Genomic DNA, 23,065 nt, shown 5'->3' with positions numbered 1-23,065 from the left:
ATTAGCAGTTCATATTTATTTTCAAAGTTACGGTATGTAGTCACATATTGAATAGATCTCTTTTTCAAAACCCATACAAATCACACTGAAGAAAATCAATAAAGCTCCAACAATACTAGTGGTGGATGGGATTTCATCAAAGAAAAAGACTTGTATAATGTAAGCTAAAATCATATCCAGTGATCTCGTAACAGACACTTTACTGGCTCCTTCTATTTTCAAAGCTTTTGCAACCAGTATTTGACCCATCAGTCCAGTTATTGAAACTAACAGTATCATTAGCCAAGTAAATCCATCTTTTGGAAATATACTGCTATTCAGTTCTGTTAACACTGGTTGGTTTGTTGGCCATGGTGGAACAATGTCTACTCCTGTATACATTGTTGTTGCTTTGACTGGGTTTTCTGTTATGATGGTTGCTAATGGTTTCTCTGTCACAGGAAATATTGGTAAATCTGTGACGTTAATAATTGGTTGATCAGTAACTTGATTGATTGGTTCTATCAATGGATTAGCTGTTGGATTTATTGGTGCGATAGAAAATAATAGTGATGCTGAAACTATTGTCCATGCTGACAAATTCAAAACTATGACAGAATAATGAATATCTGAACATTTTCTCATTACTACAAGATTTATAGCAGTAAAAAAAGTGGCCAAAATTGCACAGATGTAACCAGGTATATCATATCCCAGTTGATGCATCTACAATGATAAATATATAGTAATTTTATAATAAATTGTTACCTTGTTTAGTGTTTGAACTTACTCTGAAAATGAAAGGTGGTTGTGCAACTAAAATCACTCCAGTAATGAGGGCACCAATAACAGTGATGCGTAAAACTCCACAAGGTTCTTTTAGAAAAAAAAATGATAATACCATGACAAGGACTGGAGAACTAAAAATTATTGTTGTTGCATCTCCTAAAGGTAATTTTCTAAAACTGTAGTAGAGCAAAGATAAGGTCATGCCTCCAACTATGCCCTAAAAATTTTTTAAAAAGTTTTGCTTATAGAACTTCCAGATGAATTATATCAGATCTTATTTGTGAACCTACTTGTGTTTGAACTAATAACCGACTGCCTCTTGGTCCAATAAGATTTATTGATGAAATATATCCTACAATTGTCATAACTATAATTTGTATAAATGCACGAATAGATAACACTACCATGGGATCCACATTTTTAATACTTTTCACAAGTGCTGCACTGATAGTAAAAAAAGTGCCTGACAAAAAAGCAAGGAATATTCCACTCCATTTAGTACCTTCACGGTAATTTTCTACATTATTGCTAAAAACTTCTGTTTGAACTTCAGGTGGTTCACTATCAACAGTTCCATAAGAAACAGTTCTATAAATTTTAAGTTTCATTTTGTAGCACAGTAAGATACTTCAAGAGCATCTGAAACATCACTACTAGCTATGTATTTTCTGACTGGATTGCTAGAGGATGAGAGGTGACAAGGATTTATATAATGAAAATCTAACAAGACCTTTGCATGAATACATGAATAAGAAATTTTATTTTCCGTTTGGTTGCAAACATTGGCGTTATATAACACCTCAGACTGGTATAATCACAGTTTTTCTAGAATTCTTGTGTATGGAATGACATTTTAGGCACTTTAGATTTGTATCACCTAATCACCTGAACCATTTATAATTATTTATGAGATAAAATTTAAAAAACTTAACATATTAATAATACAAGGTGCTTAGTCTTTTCCAAACTGGAGTGTGTTAGGTGGTTGATCTACTCTGTACAAGGATTCACCAAGGTTAAAGTAGCCTAGATATTCGACGTCATCTGGTGTTGTATCAATATGATAGTGTCCACCTTCACCATGATGAGAAAAGCTGTGAAAGTGTTGTACTCTCAAATCTAAATCCTACAATGATAAATAATAAATTTTTAGATATACCTTCCATTTTGATAACATTAAAACTTTATCTATATTTACTTGCTTTTATCGCGTTTTGATAACAAAAATAATTAGTCGTTATAATAAGGAATTAAGCAATATTTGTTTGATATAAAGTATATTTTTTTTCGAAAATTATTCCAACTTACCGTTTCTGCAGAGACAAAAGTACCAACTGCAACAAGTGGTGCAGACATTTCATAAAATTGTAGCCAATTGTCTAATTCTTTTACACTGTTCAATGGTTTATCAGAAAAGTTTGGCATTACATGTTGTCTGGCTTTGCCTTCTTTTATCAGAAAAGTTCCTCCCAAACCTGTTCAATAAAAATTATTTTAATTGAATAGTTACTTTCAAAAATGTCACTCAATCACAAGAATTGAAATCTTACCAACAAGTTTATCTTGGTAATGCTCTGCTAAAGCTTCCTGCATAGTAGAGATAAAGTCTTTCTTGCCAATTCTTTTTTTGGCATATACTTTTAAAACTTTACCAGGAATACCTTCACACATAAACAAATTTGCAAGAAGAGCAAATCTGGTTTCATTTCCTTTCAATGTTCCCAGGACACAAGTTTGATCTTTCTTGTTTACTGAAGCAACTCGTGTACCATTCTTAATTTTAGCACAGTCAATCATGACATTCATCATCAACTAAGAATGTAAAGAAAAAAAAGACAATACATTCTACTCTCAGTCTTATTTATAATATTATTTTTGTAAAATGTTTACCTCACTATTACAGTTCAAGTAAGGCCAAGGTCCAGCACCTGCACCAGCAATAAATGCTCTATCTCCATACTTAAACTGCTTGAGTAGAGGTTGAATATCATAGACTTTAGTCTTGTTAACTTTAGGAAGAAGATAAGGTGGTCCACCAACTTCAACAATATTTAATCTACCACCCAAACCTGTAATATATCAAATGCTACAGTATTTCAATTCAGTTACTGTTTTACTGGAAAGACAGAAAATTGCTATTGTAATAAATTACCTTGCGAGGCCAAGGTGAAAGGCTCTTCTGTCAAATCTGGACAATCAACAACTTCAACTTCAGCCTCGGCAAAATTTTCTTTCAAAGCAGTTATGAACACTATAATTTTTTTTAATTAGAACACATTCTACTGTATTTATATAACATCATGAATATGTAATTAAATTGACTCACCATTTTTCACTTCATCAAGAGTTGGAATGTGAAGCTCTCTTTTCAGAACTTTTATGTCACTCGGATCTAAAGTTGTCATGATATCTGTATCTTCTATCAATTACGCAATAATCCGTTCCTTGAACAAGTAAAATAATTAATTAATAAAGAATTTGATTGATATGCTGCTGGTAGCTGAAAGGAGTGACTTAGTGGGAGAGAGAAACACTTATGAAACAAGAGTTTGTTATCTTATTCTCTTGCACTTGTGGCTTTGACAGGAAAAAATGTCGACTGATAACTCGCGAATATTTCAGGGTGTAGCAACGTAGCCAATCACATCATTTTATTTTTATCTCTTATTAGAGCAGAATATTTGTCTTTGTGTCGATAAAGTAATTACATAAAAAAAGTGGAGGCCATTATGTGATTGAAGATGTAGCACTACCTCAACAATATAACTACTTGTCTTCTTTTCAAATTAACGTTATGCAATAATATTGCGAACACGCAGAACCATTATGCAGTTAGTCTATTTCTCATCACACGAGTAAAACAATTTTTCGTTGCAAATTTACTACATATAAAGTCTCCAGTTCATTTCACTCCAATTAAAACAGGAAAGAATTCTCACTTTTTTACGTTTAGTAAGAAATGTAAAATCTTTGACAGTTTACCTTCGTCTCACACGTGCTGTCACATAGCATTTACACACAGGAGAAAAACAATATTATCAGTAATTGTAATTTGTTACGGGCAAACGAATCATTCGTTCAAACGGTGTAGCTTTTTGATTAATCGCAAATTATATTATCGAAAGCTTATTAATTGCTATTTACAAACAAAATGAATGTTTGGTATTACCAAATAGAGAAAAACACCCTGACGCACGAGACACCTAAGCAGATGAGTATATCAATTTTTGTTGTAGAGCAAAATTACAGTGTTGGAATGCAGTAGCACGGAGGCACACTTGTTGAACATATCATGTGAATGTAAGTAGAACAACAAGGCAAGTGCGCACACTCGAATTATATAGGCGCGGACGGCGGGAGACGTAGAAAACATTCGAAAATAATTTGCCGATGCGGTCGTTTTTCATTTTTCTCCAAATGTTTTCTCTATAAGAGTTTCAAATGAGAAGCGCTTGCAATGATGAAAATGTGATCGCCGAGAAACAAGAAATTGATCGTAACCTCGTATTTCTGCGAATAACTTTACGTAACAAACTTGATCTATCCGCTTAATGATTCATATCGTTCTTGTAGAAATATTGTTCGTTTGTCAAACGGACGTCATACTCTTGATCCGCGGTTGGTAATTTGCGAGCGGATATACCTATAGAAGCAATTAAATGACGGTGGACGTACTGACGAGAGGTGATCGACCTATAATTTATGCCACGTCATTTCGATTCCTGTCGACGTTTTAAAAAATTTTAACTTCTGGTAAACATGTTCATAAAAATTCGCTTACTAAATAAATAAATTGATGCATCCAAGCTTGAGTAAAAAAATTATGTAGTGACCTGACCACGAGAAATGATATATACTCATGGATTTTAACGAGTGTTTTGCTACTTTGTTGATTAACTTTTTCTCAATAAAGTTTTTTGAAATATATATAATTTACAATGCGATGACAGATTTTGCCGAAAAATTTGGCAAAAACATCCACTCGCTCCACAAAAATGACTGAGCTCTCGATTTTCACAGTCATGTAAGATCTTTCATTTTGGCTCTTTTCATCTGCTTCCGGATGGATATCTATACATATAGTCAAAGACTTCTTCTTTATTTAATAAAGCAACTTTAATCTAAAATTAAATATAAATTTTTTTTAATCGTTAAATGAAAGAAAGTGATGCTAGATCATTTGGTTATATAGCAGATACTCCATACCTAATAAACAATTAGTGTTTTTTCTCCTCTTTATTTTTATTATTTCGCTCGCGTATCGAGCTTTCCCCACATTTTCCACGACTCATTGACTGCCTCGGACGAGCAACATGATTTCATCACGTGAATATTGTACAAATGTGCTCGTACATTGAATGTTTTTGCGCAACTGTTTTATAAACAATGAAAAATAATTATTATAAAAGCTGTAGAAGATTAATTGTCCATATCAATGGAAACCGCAATATAAGATTCAAAACACCCTGATCAAATATACGTGAGTAATATTTTTTTACGTCAGAAGTAATGCCAAAGAAAAGAATTTTTGGCAAATATAAATGCAAATTGAAATAATAACCAAACTAAAAAATATTCAACTGTGCTTTTTCCCTCCCAAAAGAAAAAAAACAATCCAACCCACGCTATAAATATTTTATACGAGCGGCAGCACAATTTTCAGCCCGTTAGATTACCAAGCCTCGGTTCCCCGTCGAAGTTGCGTCGTAACCACGAAAATTGCACGGTTAAGCTGCTTAAATGTTGGTCATTTAAAAATGCCAGAAGCGTCAGCAAATTCGTCAGTATTGACGTCGACATGGATCACTCGACAGGCGAAGTGGTCGTTCTCACAGGTGTTCATATTTCTTGTCACTTTAGTTATTCGCCGAAACATTTAAAAAATAAATAAAATAACGCGATGATTGTTCCCACGCAGGTTCGAGCGGTTTTCTCGGCAGTCGGATACTGCGGTATCTCGTGGAGGACGAGCAGGTGAGCGAGATCCGAGCCGTGGACAAACTGATACCGCACGACAACGACGACGACGTGTTCGGCTACAAGGAGAGCGAGGGCAAAGTGAGGCTTTATCACGGCGACTTGGTGAGCGCGGAATCTTGCCGAGATGCCTTTCGCGGCGCCGACGTGGTTCTGCACTGCGCCGCTCTGGTTGACTACGATTACCCGCCGGACGTCGACGAGCTTCGTAAGAACAATATTTTCGGTGAGATAGAGCAGAGGTATTTCGATCGAAAGTCTTTGCCTCCGCCAGGCAGGTTTGGCAATTTTTGCTCTCGCTTGTCTGCAAGCAGCCACGGAAAACGTGATAAAGCTGTGCATCGAGGAGAACGTGCCGCGACTAGTTCACTGCAGCACGACGGAGGTGACGCTGCAGCCATGCTTCACGGGTAGCATCGTGGCGATCAGCATCTACAAGCAGGAGTCGAAGCTGGAGGTGCCGAGCGACAGCAAGCTGATATTCGGCGACTACGCGGCGACCAAGCTCAGAGCGGAGCAGATCGTGCTCGAGTCGCACGGGAGCCCGCTGAGGAACGGCGCGGGCACGCTGTCGACGAGTGCGCTAAGGCCCACCTTGATGTACGGCGAAGGCGACCCGCACCTGCTGCCCAAAATACTCAGTTACGCCAAGAGCCGAGGCGGCCGTTTGCCCAGGTTTTGGGGTACGACCGGCAAGCAGCAGATCACTTACGTGGGTGAGTTTGCAATTACGCTGGAAGCGAGGACACACCTGGGAAACCACCGAATTCGTTCCCGCAGGCAACGCTGCCTGGGCATTTATCAAAGCTAAGGACACTCTGCGCGAGACGCCTCTGGCGATAGCAGGGCTGCCGGTCACGGTGACGGACGACACGGTGGTCGACTACTTGGCGCTGTTCTGCGAGCACGTCACCGACGGCAAGGTGCGAGTCTCGTCGTGGCCGCTGCCGCTAGCCTTGTCTTACCTCGGAGCGCTGCTCTTTGAATTTCTCTCTCGCTTTGGTCTTATCTCCAAAATCCAGGTGCGTGCGTGCGACGTGCACTCTTCGCGTATGCATTATGCTGCTGTCGCAACGGAAAGCCTTCCGAACGGATCGCCTATTGTCGAATTACGGAAACAGGCCCTCGGCTCGCCAAATATTTTATCATCTTCAATTTTCTATTCGTTATTCGATAACTGCCCCTTATCTCGGATAAAGTTCTGTAGCGATAAGTGAAATCGCGTTGGGCGACATCAATTAATATCGAATAATAGACGTGAGCGCCAATGACGCTTATTTTCGACAGTTGCAAAGACATTTCGCGCTTTTAAAGTGGAGACAGTGCGATTCGTCGATATTTTTAAATCTGAAAAAGCCTCGTGGCTGACCAAAACTGATTTGCTTGCAGCCACCGACGAGCAGCGTCTACGCGTTCCTGGGCTCGATTCTTTTGTACAATCGAGCTCGCGCCTCCATTCACATGAATTACTGGCCTAAATACAAACACGACGAGGCTGTTGCACTCGCCGCCAAGTATTATTCCGAGCTTTACGCTCGCGAACAATGAGCCATAAATCAACGTTTATACCAACGAGCGATATTAAAATTAGAAATAAGAGCTTTTATTAGCGGCTCGTCAGAATTGTCAATAAAGAAAAGGAAAGAGGTCGTTCCGAAAGCAAAAGCAATGTCCTTGTGGTTTTTTTTTAATCGGAATTTTATTACACGAACGTGGAATACTTTGGTTAACAATGAAAACAGAGTGCAATCTGGCTTCTAGCACCTCGATGCACCTCTACACCATTATTATTGTCGGATTTCATAAGTTTTTTTTTCTTCCTCGATAATCATCGAGACGACTTTTGATTGAGGAAAAAAAGCGCCTAGCATGACATTTTTCTTCCAAATATCATACAATTTGTAACTGTTCGCATAAAGATATTGATGTGCTGTATCTCTTCACAAGCTGTATAAATTACAAGCTCGAGGTATATAAAGCAATAATATACTATATATTTCAATAAAACGACGAATAGTTCAACTTGAAAATTTAAAAGTCAACGTGGAGAACAAAGTACAGGGTCGCTCTCAGCATGCAACGACTACGCAGACACACACACACATACTTATACACACACGAGGGTTAATTGTTTCTTTGCGTGCAGCCGATACTCTGAGCGAGATTATTTACTGTCTTTTTTATTTTTCATCAATATAGTGCTTGTTATTTTCAAAGTGTGAATGCTATAAATACTTGGGGGGTGTAGTATCACATATAGTTTTTTACTCGTTAAACACCGATTTGAGAAATTTTGATTTTCCAAATGAAATTTCTCCTCTAAATCAGAATCATTTAGTTAACAATAGCGAAAAAGTGTATTTACAATATATAGAATTATAATAAAATCTTTCAAATTTCAATTTTTTCCTTCTTTTCTTTTCCTACATTCGTCTATTTCCTTATAATATTCAGAACTCAAGCAGTGCGCGAGGTCATGTTCGATATAAGTACTTTTTTCACATGTAGCCTTGCTATAGGATGCACTCGGAAATTATATATATATATATATTCGTACGTATTATAATATGCATTTTGCATCAAGCAAAATCTATGAGTCTCAAATAATATTATATAGAAAAAGTATCGCACCGAAAATTATCGTTAGAAGTGAAATATCTGACAAAAACCGACAAGGAAAATCATTTAATTGACACTTTCTACGGTTTTTATTATTTTCTTTTCAAAAGCCCCGCTAAAATGCTATTACTTCGATAATAATCGCTTGCCTCTTTGGCGTAACAATAATCGATTAACAACAATCTCTTACGAGATCGATTTACGAATTACTTATATCTAGCCTACTGCTGCTTTTGTTTTGTTGAAGCAATTTACCATTACGATGGACCACAGCTCTTTTCGACACGTTAAAACAACTAAATAATAAAACATACATATACATAAAGAAACTATAAATATTCAATAACTTAACAAGCACACGCGCTACGCCGTAAAAATTACCAAGTAGAGATTAACATTAAACACATAGAGATAAAATCGTAGATAAAAAGAATAGTTAATGGCATGATTTTAAATCGATAAATTTTGTCTCTCTGATAAACTGCTCCAACAATCGATGCATACTTTGCATTACTCGTTTATTTTTCTATATTTTCGTTTTTAAATATAGATATCCGAATCGTTGGTGTATATATACGAATACATAAACGTAACGAATCGGCTGCACCGGCACGTTTTAAGACGTAATTCTCTCTTTCTCGTCTGTAGAATTGCGTATTGTAATCACTACGAAAAAATGAACAGTGAAACTAGGCACGTAGTTGGCAAAGTACACTCTTGCTTTTTTTCTTCCTGTCACGGTGCGAATTACCGACTAGTTATTATGGCCGTTATGGCGTCAAATCATTTAATTTATTGGACGTCTCTACTCTTGTAACCCCATCACTGACGGAGCACGCGATCCTACGGTGAAGTCTTTATACTGAGAGAATACGCAGATCTATAAAATAGAATAGCGACATTTATACACGATGCAAGTGCGGGAAAAAATGAATATATAAAATATATTATACCTTATCTTTTAATCTTTGACAAAGCTGAAGTGAAATTGTTACGAGTACCAAAGCTTCATTTAGCCAAGGAACACTGCACTCAGCCTGCTGAGTTTCATATTTTACATTACCATGGGCATTTTCTAACTGGTAAACTGCAAGTACCAGTTTGTAGCTTTGAATATAAAAACTAATAGCATAATTTTCAGGCAAATTTGGGTTGAGGGATTTCTGAAAGAAATTAAATAATTTTTTATGGCTTTTATAACAATTTGAAAAAGCAAGTAATTTGCTTACCATATTGCGACTTTTGATAAGATCATCTAAATTTTTTTTCCTGGGAACAATTAAACTAGTTCTACTGCGTTGAAGGCAACCTAAAATATTACCCAAGACATGCATGACTTCGTCAGAAGTTTTGAAAGAGTAATGTCTGTCAACATTGTCGATGTGTGCGATTGCTTGCTGTAAGTGATTGGCAGCATCCTGAATTTGTTGCAATTTCCAAGGATGATCATTTTGTATCATGGTTCTCATGTTCACGTTTTGCTGACGTTGAACTTTGAAGGTCACTTCCTACAATTTCAATATTTAACAGTTTATTAAGCTTAACAAGCCTACATTAGTTATTTAGTTCTGATAGAAATACTCACAGCATTTGTAATACTGTCGCCTGTGAGAACTGCAATACACTTAACCTGGTCATGGGGAGCAGCGAATACAAATCTGTCAGTCTTGTTCTGCTGATCATTTCCAAAGAGTGTTAATGGGAATCGCTGCGCACATTCCTTTAGGAAAAAATGTATTTTTTTAAGTATAAATGTTTAGCATCAATATAAATAAAATATAAATAACGTATATTACAAATACCCTTTTTTTCAACAAATCGAAATACTCAGAAAATATTACAAGTTGCAATTAGTCTACAAAATGTTAAAAAATATTTAAAAAATTTAGATAAAACTACTTTTTCATCTAACCTAATTTATTATTTTAATGACTTAAAAATTTCCATAATAAACTACCTTTGTCATAATAACATTCGAACTTACCATTAGAATATTGCGTAGCTGCGACAGCGAATTGTGTACCTCTTCATGGAGGACCCATTCGAATTCCATTTGCTATATTAACATATCAAACAAACCATTATTATTATATCTACTAAACGAACACAAGTTCTAAGCGATTAATAGATAAGTATCACTTTCGGCCCGATCTTGTTAAAACAAACAGAAAATTGTATCTAAAAACACGGAGAAATTGAGAAATTGAAAATTTACTAGTCTATAACCTAAAAATCAGTCCCGAAAAAAGATCAAAATATGTAAGAGAAATAATCATTTGTCAGTAAAACACTTGCACCTAACCTCGTGAGCTGTCATAGTCAAGAGCGCGCGCTACTACCCTAGCGATAATGTAAGTTGTCAGCGGGGCTGAGTTATCAATTGACTAAATACCGAGAGGGGAACAAGTCGTGTGAGAGCGACCGACGATTAGATAAAAGCTGATCAAAAGCAAATTGCTTACGAGATTGTGAGCCTCCTCCTTCTCGCAGTCAGCCATTTTCAGTCAGCAGTGCTGCTGTGCTGCTACTCTCACAGCTGCTGACCTCCTATTCATCAATGCGCCCTATTGTTGTATCGCGTGCGCCTAAAATATCATCTGCGCAGACTATTATGATATGCGAAAGTAGATAGGTATGTGTATGTGTGGGTAGATGGACTGCCGTGCGCAAGGAGATCAATGATACACGTCAACTTTCAATTAAAGATGTTATAACTGCTAATGATTAATTAAATTTATTTCACTCTGCAATAATTTTTATCGTTCATTACAAAAAATTATGTATAGCTGCAGGATAGAGCTTTCTCTGTTCTTGTAAATTGAAGTATTCACTTTTTTTATTACTTTGGAGCAGTCACTGACTATCTGGGCTCTTTTAGCTGATTAATGTTGTTTAATTAAATAAAAATTATTACAATTATACAGATAACTATAATAAGTTAACTAAAATATATCAGAGTTTTATTACGAAAATTTTCCAAGAATTTGATAAAAGCAATCGTATTAGTAAAATATGTTAATATTTTTGCATATTTTTCCACGTACGATAGTTTATTAAGCTAAATTATATGTTAACAAAATTTGTTGTTTAATTAAGCCAGAAAAAATGTTATTTGTAATAATACTTTTGAATTAATTTGCAATACTATACAGCGATAATTTCAACATACCTAATAGCCTTCAATTTTAAATGACCCGCCTGCAATCGACGTCAACCTTATATCGAGATTCGAGATAGTTGCAATTTTCATTCAATTTCACGATTCACTGTAAATTTTGTGGTAAAATACCTAGTGACAGGCAAATTGATGAAAATTGTAAAATTATACAAGAATTACAGTTTACTATTATAGAGCTATTTTACTTCACCAAATTTATTTTGTAATTTTGAAATCATTTTTAAATGAAACGATTGATCGAAGCTTTCAATGGCGAACACATGACGTCAGATGACTGTAAAAACAATTTTACTGATTAATTATAATTTATGAAAATAATATGAACAGATCTTCGTGTATTATATACAGCTACATAAAAATTAGAATGACATGCGCAAAGTAATTGGACTTCAAATTATTAAAAAAGGTAAATATGTCAGCTTTCTACAGTTCGAAATTCATTTCACGCGCGTCCGCCATGATTATTATTTCCCAAATAATCGTTAATTTTCAAATATTTCAATGAAGCGTCGCTTTGCCCGCCACTTTTGTTCACTCTCTGTATTTAAATACGATGTATTTTGTTGTTTAGTGTGTTTATTACTTTGATCTAAAAAGTAAGTATACATTTTCATTTGTTTTTCAATTCAACAAGATCTATTTTTATTATCGTTCCGAATCAATCTTGTTTTTACTACTATTGTTTTGCTTCGATATGTCAAAACTTCTAACCTACAAAGTGTATTTTGTTATTAATTATTTTCAGAAAAAAATGACTGCGGAAGAGCAACCAAATAGTAAGAGCTCTGATGATGATATGGAAGTTGATGCTCTACAACAAGATGCAGGAGGTGAAAATGATGAAGAAGGAGGATGGAGAGTATCTGATGAAATTTATATTCCACCACCACCTGTGATATTTGGTGAATATGATACAAAAGGACCGAGATTAATGATCGTCAAAATTATGGCCAAAAATTTTAAAAGTTATGCTGGAACTGTAGAAATTGGTCCATTTCATAAAGTTCGTCAATCAATGAAACATATATTTGCTATATAGTTTCACCTTAAATAGTAAACAATTATTTAACTAAAATTTCTATTTTGTAGTGTTTTTCATCTATTGTCGGTCCAAATGGAAATGGTAAGAGTAACGCTATAGACTCTATGTTATTTGTATTTGGTTATCGTGCAAACAAAATCAGATCAAAGAAGATAGCTGAACTGATACACAATTCAAATGAGCATCCAAATTGTTCAAGTTGTACAGTTTCTGTTCATTTTCAACAAATTATTGATAAAGTATGGTTTTATTTTAAATGATTTTATTTAATTAAAAGTACTATGTAGTTTAACTGCAATTTTCTTTATAACCAGCCTGGGGCAGATTTTGATGTGGTTGAAAATAGTGAATTTGTAATATCAAGAACAGCATTCAAAGATAGCTCAGCATATTATGAACTCAATGGTAGGAAAGTTCAATTTAAACAGATTGCTCAATGTCTAAGATCTCATCATGTTGATTTAGATCATAATCGGTTTTTAATTCTTCAGGTATAGTGTATTATCATTGCTTAACATTATGAATGCTGTGTTTAATAATGAACTGTATTCTGAATATTGCATTTACAGGGTGAAGTTGAACAAATAGCTTTGATGAAACCAAAAGGTCAAGCTGATGGAGATACAGGAATGTTAGAATTTTTAGAAGATATTATTGGTACCAATCGCTACAAAGAACCTTTGGAAAAATTATTTCAGAAAGTAGAATTTTTGTCTGAACAACGAGAAGAAAAATTAAGACGTTTGAAAGTAGTTGAAAAGGCAAGAACCGATTTGGAAAAACCCATGCAAGAAGCAGTTCAGTATTTAAGACTGGAAAATTCTATTATTAAATTCCAACACAAATACTTGCAATGCAAAAGGTAACATTAACATAATCAAAATAAATTAAATTACCAATCCAATAATTTAAATGAACTAATAAAGTAATTACCTTTTATAGGCATGAATTATCTGCAGACCTGAATAAAGAAGAGGAAAGTAAAAAAGAATTAGATGAAGATTATAATAAACTCATGAAAGAAATGCAAACAGTTCAAACTAATAAGGATCAAAAGACAAAAGATTTTAAGGACAAATCAAAAAAGTGGGATAAATTACAACAGCAAAAAGATACATTGACTATTAAATTTAATGAAATTAGGAAAAAAGATGAAGCATTGCATGCTGAGTCTGTAGCAACAAACAAACGTAGAAAAGAAAACATTGCTACTGTAAAAACTGTAGGTATTCAAATCAATTAATATTTTTCTACAACGTTGTACATAAAATAAAAAATCAATTATGTACTTAATAATTATAGGAAAAAACTCAATTACAAGATTTGGAAAGAGTACCAACCAAAAATGCAAAAGATATCGCAGAGTATGAGCGTTTACAGGAAAGGCAAGTAGCTGATCGTGAGAAAGAAGAAACTGTATTATCAACTCTTATGAGTGGTTTAAAAGAAAAGACTGAGCCTCTAATGAAAAAGCGTTCTGTATTAGAAAAAGAACTTGTAACTCAAAGAAAGTACGTAGACGAAGCTAAATCTGCGTTTGATATTGCCAAATCAAAGTTAGATTTATACACGTCTGAAGAGCAAAATGAAAAGAACAAGTTAGAACGACTGCAAGAAGCAGTGAAAGCTTCTGGTGAGAAATTAGCCGAGTGTAAAAACAAGTTAGCAGTTATAGAGCCAAAAATTCCAGCGACAAAAAAGAGTCTTCAAGATGCTCAGAAAGAACTAGACGCTCTCAAGGCTCGTGAAAATGAAGCAAATATACGTTTGAGAAGCACTCGAGTTAAATATGATGAACAGAAGTCAGCCATGCACGCTGGCACATCTAGGAACCATGTACTCAATTCTTTGATGCGTGAAAAAAGAGAAGGTCGGCTTCCTGGAATTTTTGGCAGACTCGTAAGTACTTAAAAATTTCCCCTGTCACATATCCTTGATACATTTAAATTATAATTTAAATATTTCTTAGGGTGATCTTGGCGCAATCGACGCTCAGTTTGACATAGCCGTATCGACAGCTTGTGGTCCTTTGGATTTTATCGTTACAGACACTGCGGATACCGCAGGAGAGTGCATTAAATTCCTTAAACAGAATGACATTGGTCGAGCCACTTTTATAGCTTTGGATAAGCAACAACACTTACTTCGCCAATGCAGAGAAAAAATTAATACTCCAGAGAACGTCCATAGGCTCTTTGATTTGATCAATGTAGAGGACCAACGAGTTCTACCTGCTTTTTACTTTGCTCTTCGCGATACTCTAGTTGCTAAGGATTTAGATCAAGCGACTCGTATTGCTTATGGAGCCAAGCGATATCGAGTGGTCACGCTCAAGGTACATAACAAAAAATCTTTTTAAATAAACATATCTTTCATCATATATCAAGTAAAATGATTTCCTTTAGGGTGAATTGATTGAAATAGCAGGTACAATGAGTGGTGGTGGTAAACACGTATCTCGTGGTCGTATGGGTCAAAAAGTAGCGCGAAGCGAGCCCACCGCTCACGATATTGAGAAGTTGCAAAGGGAATTGGATGAAGTATATGAAGAGTATAATCAAATCAAAGCTAAACAGCCACCACTTGAAAATCAAATTCGGACCCTTAATATGGCTTTGAGGGATATGATTGAAGATAAGGAAAAGTATCAAATAGAAATTAATCAACTGAGCATGGAAGAACCATTTCTTCGAAAACAGTTGAAAGAACAACAACAGAAAGCTGCGTCTACTATCTGTGATCCAGCAAAAGTATGACTATTTTTTAAGATAAGAATGTGAAAAGTAGAATTAAAAAAAAATCTTATTATTTGTTCTCAGGTTAAGCAATTGATGAAAATTGTCAAAGATGCCGAGGCAAAGCTCGAAGAAGTTTCGCAAGGTTCAAAAGAAACGGAAAATAGCGTCGCACGAATTAATTTGGAAATAGAAGAAATATCAGGTAATCGCGTCAAGGAACAACAAAAGAAAATAACATCTTTAACCAAATCTATTGACAAGACGAAAGCAGAAATCTGCCGATTAAAAGTGGCCATTAAAACTGCTGAAAGAAATGCTAAGAAGATAGAACAAAAAATTGAAACTTTGGAGACAGATATTAAGAATTGTGAACAAAGGATACGCGATATACAGAAAGAGAAGACAGGATTTGAAGAAGTAGCTAAAGACATGTTGGAAGAGCTTAAACAGTTAGGTGAAGAACTTGAAGAACGAGATGAGTTGGCTGCAACATTGAAGACTGAACTAGAGCAAATGCAGTCTCGAGAAAACAAAATGAAAGCTGTCAAGATTGATTTAGATCAAAAAATGAGCGAAAAAAATAAGATTCTCAAAGATCTTCGAACCAAACTGCCTGAAATCGAGACTGCTATACAGAAATTGAAGCTTCAAGAGATTCCAAATGAAGAGTCCGAAACTCTTACAGAACTTAACGAAATAGAACTTCAAGAAACCGACAGTAAAACTGTTGCTGTTCAAGTACAGAAAGCAAAGGAAAAGTTGCCAAAGGAAATACCGAACATGCAGATTATCGAGCAATACAAAGAACAGAATGCTTTGTATCTGAAGAGATCTGAGAAATTACAAAAGATCACGGAAGAGAGAAACAAAATGCGTGACACTTATAACCAAGCTACGCGTAAACGAATGCAAGAGTTCAATGCTGGCTTTAATTTGATTACCGGTAAACTCAAGGAAATGTACAGAATGATTACTTTGGGAGGCGATGCTGAGTTGGAATTGGTCGATTCATTAGATCCATTTAGCGAAGGTATCGTGTTTAGCGTTCGTCCGCCCAAGAAATCTTGGAAATACATCCAGAACTTGAGTGGAGGTGAAAAGACTCTAAGTTCCTTAGCATTGGTCTTTGCTCTTCACCATTATAAACCTACCCCTGTCTACTTTATGGATGAAATTGACGCGGCTCTCGATTTTAAAAACGTTTCCATCGTAGCAAATTACATTAAGGATCGAACGAAGAACGCTCAATTTATCGTCATTTCACACAGATCCGATATGTTCGAGCTTGCAGATTATCTTGTAGGCATTTACAAGATATACAATTGCAGTAAATGCGCAGTACTTGATGTTAAGAAATTTAATAAAATAGTCGGAATACCGGACATTACTACCACTACCAATAACAATCAATCTAACAATACCAGATCAATTTTCTTGTCACAACCAACTCCAGTGATTAACCAAAACTCAGATAGTAGACCAGGCTCAATGTCACACCATGCTGGGCCTGTAATACCAGCTACTTGCCCGGAAAAAATTAACAGAGAAGCTGACAATAAGGATTCCAATAGAGAAAACGAGAGCGAAACAAACCTCGATTTGAGGTAATGTATTAAAATATGATTAGATCCGATTTTTTGTTCGTACTTATAATTTAATGATGATTTTTATATTTACAGGTTGGGTGATATTAGTTTACCAGTGACTCCTGTGAAAACCCCGACCTCATCCATGAAAAAACGCAAGAACATGGATAAAACACCCTCATCGACACCATCACCTCGAAGACAAAAGAGCCTGCGACGAAACATCGATACTGAATTGCAACAGGTATCGGAAGTTCTCGAGACACTTTCAGAGCCAAACTTACAAGAATCTCGAAAATCGACAAATTCTAGAATGTTGCGAAGATCTAGTAAGTCACTCGATGAATTTCAAACACCTAGAAAAACGCCAAGAAATTTGAAAAAAAATAAATTTGTGGAAGAAGCTCAGAGTCGAACATCGTCGTTACGAAAACGTCGTAAGCAATGAAAGTTATTGAGTTTCGATTTACTTATTAATATTTAAGGAATGAATTAAAAATTCTCATTTATCGTGCTTATAAAGCTTATTACTGTACAGTACTATACTTTTTTAAATTAAATCTTGGGTAAAAAAATATTTTATACGATTACTTATAGTATTAATATAAACTTACTTTTGAGATCTCTGCGCAGATGTTAACACAAGATGCACGTAATGTGCTTAAATGAATTTAAATATATGATTGGAATACTTTCATAATAAAATTAGTAGTTATAAGTAGACTTCATTTCAAACTTGCATGTACTTTTCTTGCTGTTGGAAAACTACTTGCAATTTTTTCGGGACAAAGTTCACTGTTAACATGCGTTAGAAATATTTGATAATTTGACGTGAAACGGCACTTGTAAAAATATGCAATAAAATTTATATTTGTAACAATATCCTTGTATATTTTAATAAAAAAAATGTAAACAAATAATTTTCTGAAAACAAATTTAATAGCAGACATAGATGCGCACGCATTCGTTTCACGAATTCACAGCTGACTGCACTCGGCGTTAAACACTTGTTTGATTCTCATGTAAGTAAAGGAGGTAGATCGACACATACCAAATATTACACCATATACCGATCGTAACAGTTTCGTCTTGTCTACAATGTTTTCATTTAAATACCGAAATTTACACTGTTGATAAAGTAAGTAATTGTCAACTTATATTTTTTATTATTCTACTCAAAATTATAGTAACACTTTCGTAGAAGTATATTATACAACGTATGTAAAAAGCCCTGTGATAATAATGTTTACACTAGACTTTGGGCGGTGTTAATTAATAAAAATGAGTATACCGAAAAATTCAAAGTTAACAATATCGTCTATGATGCAATGATGGCTATAACTTAATGATTTTTAGAATATTACGATCCATTATTCAGTAAATACTGAATTGCTTTTCTTCCAAGCTCGATCCCGATTGGACTACTTTGACGTTTTTCTTTTCGCAGAGCGGGAATTTCAAAAACGGAACTTCGATATCCTTTAGACATTGCAAAATCTTACAATTCAAAAATGAGATTAAAATTGTACTATGATTTTCTCTCTCAACCTTCGAGAGCGCTGTATATATTTTTGAAAAAATGTAACATACCTTTTGAACCCCAATTCGTGAATCTTTGGAAATTGGAGAATTTTAAACCAGAATTTGAAAAAATTAATCCATGGAAGAAAATTCCATGTATAGAACACAAAGGATTCCTTCTGTCAGAGAGGTACTTGAATCCAAATAGCATACATTGAAAAAGATATAATTTCAAATATTAATAACCGGTGAATTATTAGCGTAGGTATATTTCGCTACCTTTGTCGTGAATTCAAAGTAGATGACCACTGGTATCCAAAAGACTCGCAACTGCAAGCGAAAGTTGACGAATATTTGGAGTGGCAACACTTGAACACGAGACTGCATTGCACAACGTATTTTCGTGTCAAGGTACTGCTTCTTTTATACACTGTTATTCCGTGTGAGACTACTTTTCATAATAACACTTATCGATGACAGTATCTACTCCCTTTGAGAACTGGTAAGCCAGCCAAAGCGGACGTTGCAAGAGATTTGCAAGCATCGATGATCGAATGTTTGGATCACATTGAACATATTTGGTTGAAAGATAATAAGCCCTTTATAGCGAACGACAGCATAAGCATAGCCGATATCCTTGCTGCTTGTGAAATCGAGCAACCGCGTAAGTCTTCATTTGCACTTGAATAATATTTATCAATACACACCATAATTTCATTTTTATCGCAGGACTTGCTGATTACGATCCACGAGAAGGCCGACCAAACTTGACCGCATGGCTTGATCGCGTATCTAAGGAATTGTCGCCCCATTACAACCATGCACACGCTGGCGTGAACGAAGTATCCAGCAAATATAAGTAACCAACCAACTGTCCTTAAAATAGACAAAATCCCGTTAGACGAGCAGTATACAACGTCCAATTTTTCACCCAACGAGTTTCAATAAATCATTCATTTTTTATAAATTACTCGCTAGCCTCAAGTATATCTTTTTCCAACTCCAAAACCATAGAGAGTCGCAGCACGACGATACGTGTATGCTGCTATATAAGCCGTTAGGTTATCAAGGTAAACAACATGAAAACACATCGAGCAAGTATGCGATGCCGGCTTGCGTGCGCACGCATCGCCGGAATGAGCCGTCAAAGAACGCGAAGAATAAGTGTAAGTGCTAGTAATCTAGTAGACTCACCAGTGTGAGCACATATTTACAGTGCAGTGTGGAAGCTTGTTTTTATTGTCGCTGCTTCGGTACAAGAATAACCATACTGTGCCGACGAACTTCGGCTAGTAGTTTGTGGCCACCTCAGTTTATCCAAACTAATTCAATTGACACTTAGAGCAATAATGTAAGTGTCATTTGGTCATTAGCTACTAGTTATGCCTTGTAATTAGGATGAATTATTCCGGAAACAAGTTGCCACTGTTTCGGTGACTTTAGTGTTCTGTCATGGAAATCCAAATAAAATTTTGTTTTTTTTTCACATTGAGAATTCTTCGACGCATAACATTTATAACATTCAATAGCCTCATTTATTACGTAGGCAATAATAACTGCTAGTTAAAGAAATATAATGATTCGACATAATCTGCTTCAATGAAATAGGAATCGAGTAAACGAAAAATCGCTCCAATAATTTCGCATAAAGCAATTTAATAAGAGCTACGTTGTTAGGAAGATATTGATCGTACGTTTTTTTTTCTTTTGAAAGACATCGTTAATAAACGGGTCTCGCTCAGACGAACGGAGATGCATCAACGACACATACACTCTCTCTCTCTGTACACTGTATACCGAGTTCAGTGTTCGGGGTGACTAACTATAGCGTATAAAGTGGCGCGCAAATTTCAAACATGCAGAACGCTGACGTGAGACGTTCTGTTCCAGAATCGGAGATGAGTTTGAAGCTCTATTTCGATCTCATGTCCCAACCGTCGAGGGCTTTATACATATTTCTGAAAAAGAACCACATACAGTTCGAGCAAAAACTGGTCAATCTTGGCAAAGGCGAGCATTTGCAGCCTGAATTCGAGAAAATTAATCCGATGAAGAAAGTTCCGGTGATTGAGCACAAAGGATTACATCTGACTGAGAGGTAAGTGAAATGCCCCTAGTATTCAATTGTTATCGAGCTGTACGAGTCCATCGACGCCGATACGGACAAAAATAAATTAGGTTTACGTAAAAGCAGCGATAAGATTGCCAATTAAAAGGCATGACATAGCGTTTATCGCTGGCAAATAAACAGTTTGTATCGACAAAATCGAACTCTAATTTTACATAAAATATCTTTTGGAAGTATCACAGTTTTCAGCGGGTTTTCAAGTATCAGACGAATATTCCACCGTAAACTGCAATCGATTAATCGATTGGTTGGCTTGCAGTGTGGCGATATTGCGTTACCTCTGCCGTGAATTTCGCGTGGACGACCACTGGTATCCAAAAGACTCGCAGGCTCAAGCGAGAGTCGATGAGTATCTGGAATGGCAACATCTGAATACGAGACTGCACTGTGCGTCGTACTTCTGGATCAAGGTAATTACTCTATTGCTGTTGCGTCCCACACACGTTGATACACGTTTATTTTGCAGTATTTGTTGCCGAAGATGCAGGGCGAGCCGCCCAAGCCTAACAAAGTGGCACAATACGAGGAGCGGATGATCGAGTGTCTCGATCAGATTGAAAAAGTCTGGCTATACGATAAGATGTTTCTCGCAGGCTATCAAATCACAATTGCCGATCTCCTCGGTGCTTGCGAGATAGAACAAACTCGTGAGTAACAACAAGATCGAGCTATTTTTTCGTCTTTCCGCCGCTTTGCTGACTTTGCATTTTGCATTCTAATTTGATTATTATTACAACAGGCATCGCTGGCTTCGACGCAAGAGATGGAAGGCCGCATCTTGCCGCATGGCTGGATCGAGTCTCTCGAGAAACTGCTCCGTATTACCAGGAGGCTCAAGTTATTCTTAACAAAGTCGTCGATAAAGCCAAGGAGAGCCGTAGCAGACTGTAAAATATCACAGTGTAATATGGGAAGGGACGCGTCGTTGTATTTTTTTGTATCGATAGCTCGGCTGTTTTGCCGTTTTAAGAATTGTGTTTTTGTGATTTCTACGTTTTAACTTTTCATACAAAACAATAAATCTATCATAAGAATGAAAGTGAATTTGACTTCATTTTTTTCTCCCTGCGTGCATGAACGCACTTTTAGATTAAGATACAACGTCAAGCTATTATTTCTAGTTTTATATTAAAATACTTACCAACATATCTACTTGATTTAGATTCACTTTATTTTTTATTCTACAGCTCTGATCTTATCTATAATAAGAATTTGATTTGTGTGCAATCCTGTTATTCATACCCCAAGTGTATAGCTATGATCTTTTAATATTAAAAGAAAAATAATCTAAAGAATGATTTGATAAAATTTATGCGAATTCTTAACAGCGTCTTGACCATTCATTTACAGATTAATACGTGACTATGAAGCTGGAGTTGTATTTCGATTTTTTATCCCAGCCATCCAGAGCAGTTTACATATTTCTAAAGACCTGTGACATACCCTTCAAAGCGCACGCCATGCAAATAGTCAATGGAGATAACACGACCGAGGAATATCTAAAGATTAATCCATTCGGCAAAGTTCCAGTCATAACTCACAGAGGATTCAAACTTACTGAAAGGTAAGGTCATTGAATCATTGAGTCAAACTGAGATTTCAGTTTAAATCGATTAACGCATAGTGGCACCATTATTGCAGTGTTGGTATCGTGCGCTACCTCAGTCGTGAGTTCAACATTCCCGACCACTGGTATCCGAACTCGTCGATAGGTCAAGCTCGAGTTGACGAGTACCTCGCTTGGCAACATTTAAACACTCGGCTCCATTGTTCCCGCCTGTTCTTAGGAGGTGTAAGTGTGTCTCGTAAGATAGACGGTTTATCGAGAGGCTAATTTCCAACTCGTCAAACACAGGTATTATACCCCATGATGAGACAAAGGCCAGCAAAGCCAGAAGCAGTCAGAGGATTTGAACGCGACGTGGTGAAAAGTCTGGACGCGATCGAGAACAGGTGGCTGAACAATCAGCCATTCGTCGCTGGCAACGAGATCAGCGTGGCCGACATTTTCGCAGCCTGCGAGATCGAGCAAACAAGTAAGTTTTCGCATTAACAAGAACCTCGTTGACGAGCACTGGTCAAACATGAACATTTAAATCGATGCAGGAATGGCAAGTTACGACCCACGAAAGAATCGCCCCAAATTGACCGACTGGCTGGAGAGGGTAGCTCAACGAACGTCGCCCCATTACGCTGAAGCACACACGTACATCGACAACGTTATCGCTAAATTTGCAGGAAGACCACCTCACACTTGCGCCATTGCCGAAATGTATCAGTGATGATTTTTCGAATGTTTTCGTGCTATCAAACCTCGCTTTGGGATTGTTGCAAATAAAAATACTGTGGTACGGGGACAAACTAAACCCTTAAAGTACTATTGCTTGAATACACCTCACTGTGTTCCGATGAAAATGAAAACGCCCAAGTCAAATTTAGTTAATTTATTCGTCCAAAACTCTCGAAAATCAGCACGAATGTTCTCAATGGAAGATCGCGCTGTTTGCG

General features: G+C 36.1%; 7 protein-coding genes across 14 annotated transcripts; 4 read left to right on the top strand and 3 right to left on the bottom strand.

Annotated features, from left to right (window-relative positions):
- Positions 1-26: 26 nt before the first annotated feature.
- LOC131668153 (solute carrier family 35 member G1-like) lies at positions 27-1,468 on the bottom strand. Its single transcript, XM_058942063.1, has 3 exons — positions 1,059-1,468; positions 770-985; positions 27-705 (listed from the first exon to the last, which is right to left on the bottom strand). The coding sequence occupies exons 1-3, from the start codon at positions 1,374-1,376 to the stop codon at positions 28-30; spliced, it is 1,212 nt and encodes a 403-aa protein (XP_058798046.1). The 5' UTR covers positions 1,377-1,468; the 3' UTR covers position 27.
- A 48-nt stretch (positions 1,469-1,516) lies between these two features.
- LOC131668157 (ester hydrolase C11orf54 homolog) lies at positions 1,517-4,090 on the bottom strand. Of its 2 annotated transcripts, none has more exons than XM_058942077.1 (7): positions 3,938-4,090; positions 3,095-3,212; positions 2,921-3,019; positions 2,659-2,837; positions 2,319-2,580; positions 2,077-2,243; positions 1,517-1,894 (listed from the first exon to the last, which is right to left on the bottom strand). In XM_058942077.1, the coding sequence occupies exons 2-7, from the start codon at positions 3,171-3,173 to the stop codon at positions 1,721-1,723; spliced, it is 960 nt and encodes a 319-aa protein (XP_058798060.1). In that variant the 5' UTR covers positions 3,174-3,212; positions 3,938-4,090; the 3' UTR covers positions 1,517-1,720. The 2 variants fall into 2 exon arrangements, with proteins under 2 accessions (XP_058798060.1, XP_058798061.1); XM_058942078.1 differs by lacking the exon at positions 3,938-4,090 and adding an exon at positions 3,751-3,909.
- On the top strand, positions 4,005-7,313 carry LOC131668155 (3 beta-hydroxysteroid dehydrogenase/Delta 5-->4-isomerase type 1). 5 transcript variants are annotated; one of them, XM_058942074.1, is made up of 6 exons: positions 4,005-4,068; positions 5,432-5,603; positions 5,687-5,953; positions 6,057-6,461; positions 6,526-6,767; positions 7,135-7,313. In XM_058942074.1, the coding sequence occupies exons 2-6, from the start codon at positions 5,567-5,569 to the stop codon at positions 7,291-7,293; spliced, it is 1,110 nt and encodes a 369-aa protein (XP_058798057.1). In that variant the 5' UTR covers positions 4,005-4,068; positions 5,432-5,566; the 3' UTR covers positions 7,294-7,313. The 5 variants fall into 5 exon arrangements, with proteins under 5 accessions (XP_058798057.1, XP_058798054.1, XP_058798056.1 ...); XM_058942071.1 differs by having other exon boundaries at positions 6,024-6,461; XM_058942073.1 differs by having other exon boundaries at positions 5,687-5,971; positions 6,060-6,461.
- A 1,793-nt stretch (positions 7,314-9,106) lies between these two features.
- LOC131668158 (protein rogdi) lies at positions 9,107-11,068 on the bottom strand. Of its 2 annotated transcripts, none has more exons than XM_058942079.1 (6): positions 10,827-11,068; positions 10,349-10,420; positions 9,950-10,084; positions 9,594-9,872; positions 9,318-9,527; positions 9,107-9,244 (listed from the first exon to the last, which is right to left on the bottom strand). In XM_058942079.1, the coding sequence occupies exons 1-6, from the start codon at positions 10,860-10,862 to the stop codon at positions 9,170-9,172; spliced, it is 807 nt and encodes a 268-aa protein (XP_058798062.1). In that variant the 5' UTR covers positions 10,863-11,068; the 3' UTR covers positions 9,107-9,169. The 2 variants fall into 2 exon arrangements, with proteins under 2 accessions (XP_058798062.1, XP_058798063.1); XM_058942080.1 differs by lacking the exon at positions 10,827-11,068 and adding an exon at positions 10,667-10,784.
- Positions 11,069-11,592: 524 nt separating this feature from the next.
- On the top strand, positions 11,593-17,788 carry LOC131668149 (structural maintenance of chromosomes protein 4). Of its 2 annotated transcripts, XM_058942060.1 has the most exons (11): positions 11,593-12,138; positions 12,288-12,545; positions 12,632-12,823; positions 12,899-13,075; positions 13,154-13,446; positions 13,527-13,806; positions 13,887-14,483; positions 14,554-14,919; positions 14,990-15,334; positions 15,404-16,926; positions 17,002-17,788. In XM_058942060.1, exons 2-11 carry the CDS (start codon positions 12,294-12,296, stop codon positions 17,354-17,356), a joined length of 4,380 nt encoding a protein of 1,459 aa, XP_058798043.1. In that variant the 5' UTR covers positions 11,593-12,138; positions 12,288-12,293; the 3' UTR covers positions 17,357-17,788. The 2 variants fall into 2 exon arrangements, with proteins under 2 accessions (XP_058798043.1, XP_058798042.1); XM_058942059.1 differs by having other exon boundaries at positions 11,593-12,545.
- A 47-nt stretch (positions 17,789-17,835) lies between these two features.
- On the top strand, positions 17,836-19,300 carry LOC131668160 (glutathione S-transferase theta-3). The gene is made up of 5 exons (XM_058942083.1): positions 17,836-18,046; positions 18,356-18,619; positions 18,690-18,840; positions 18,910-19,093; positions 19,159-19,300. Exons 2-5 carry the CDS (start codon positions 18,420-18,422, stop codon positions 19,290-19,292), a joined length of 669 nt encoding a protein of 222 aa, XP_058798066.1. The 5' UTR covers positions 17,836-18,046; positions 18,356-18,419; the 3' UTR covers positions 19,293-19,300.
- Positions 19,301-19,596: 296 nt separating this feature from the next.
- LOC131668137 (uncharacterized) lies at positions 19,597-22,932 on the top strand. The gene is made up of 9 exons (XM_058942036.1): positions 19,597-19,780; positions 20,320-20,527; positions 20,817-20,967; positions 21,024-21,204; positions 21,297-21,444; positions 21,912-22,121; positions 22,199-22,349; positions 22,413-22,593; positions 22,664-22,932. The coding sequence occupies exons 2-9, from the start codon at positions 20,328-20,330 to the stop codon at positions 22,837-22,839; spliced, it is 1,398 nt and encodes a 465-aa protein (XP_058798019.1). The 5' UTR covers positions 19,597-19,780; positions 20,320-20,327; the 3' UTR covers positions 22,840-22,932.
- The last annotated feature ends 133 nt before the right edge of the window (positions 22,933-23,065 follow it).

Source organism: Phymastichus coffea, unplaced genomic scaffold, assembly GCF_024137745.1.
Source record: "Phymastichus coffea isolate CEN01 unplaced genomic scaffold, Cenicafe_Pcof_1.1 PCOF00074, whole genome shotgun sequence".
Classification (NCBI taxonomy): Eukaryota; Metazoa; Arthropoda; class Insecta; order Hymenoptera; family Eulophidae; genus Phymastichus; species Phymastichus coffea.
Note: the sequence above shows the minus strand (reverse complement) of the source record. Positions and strands in the feature narration are given on the sequence as shown.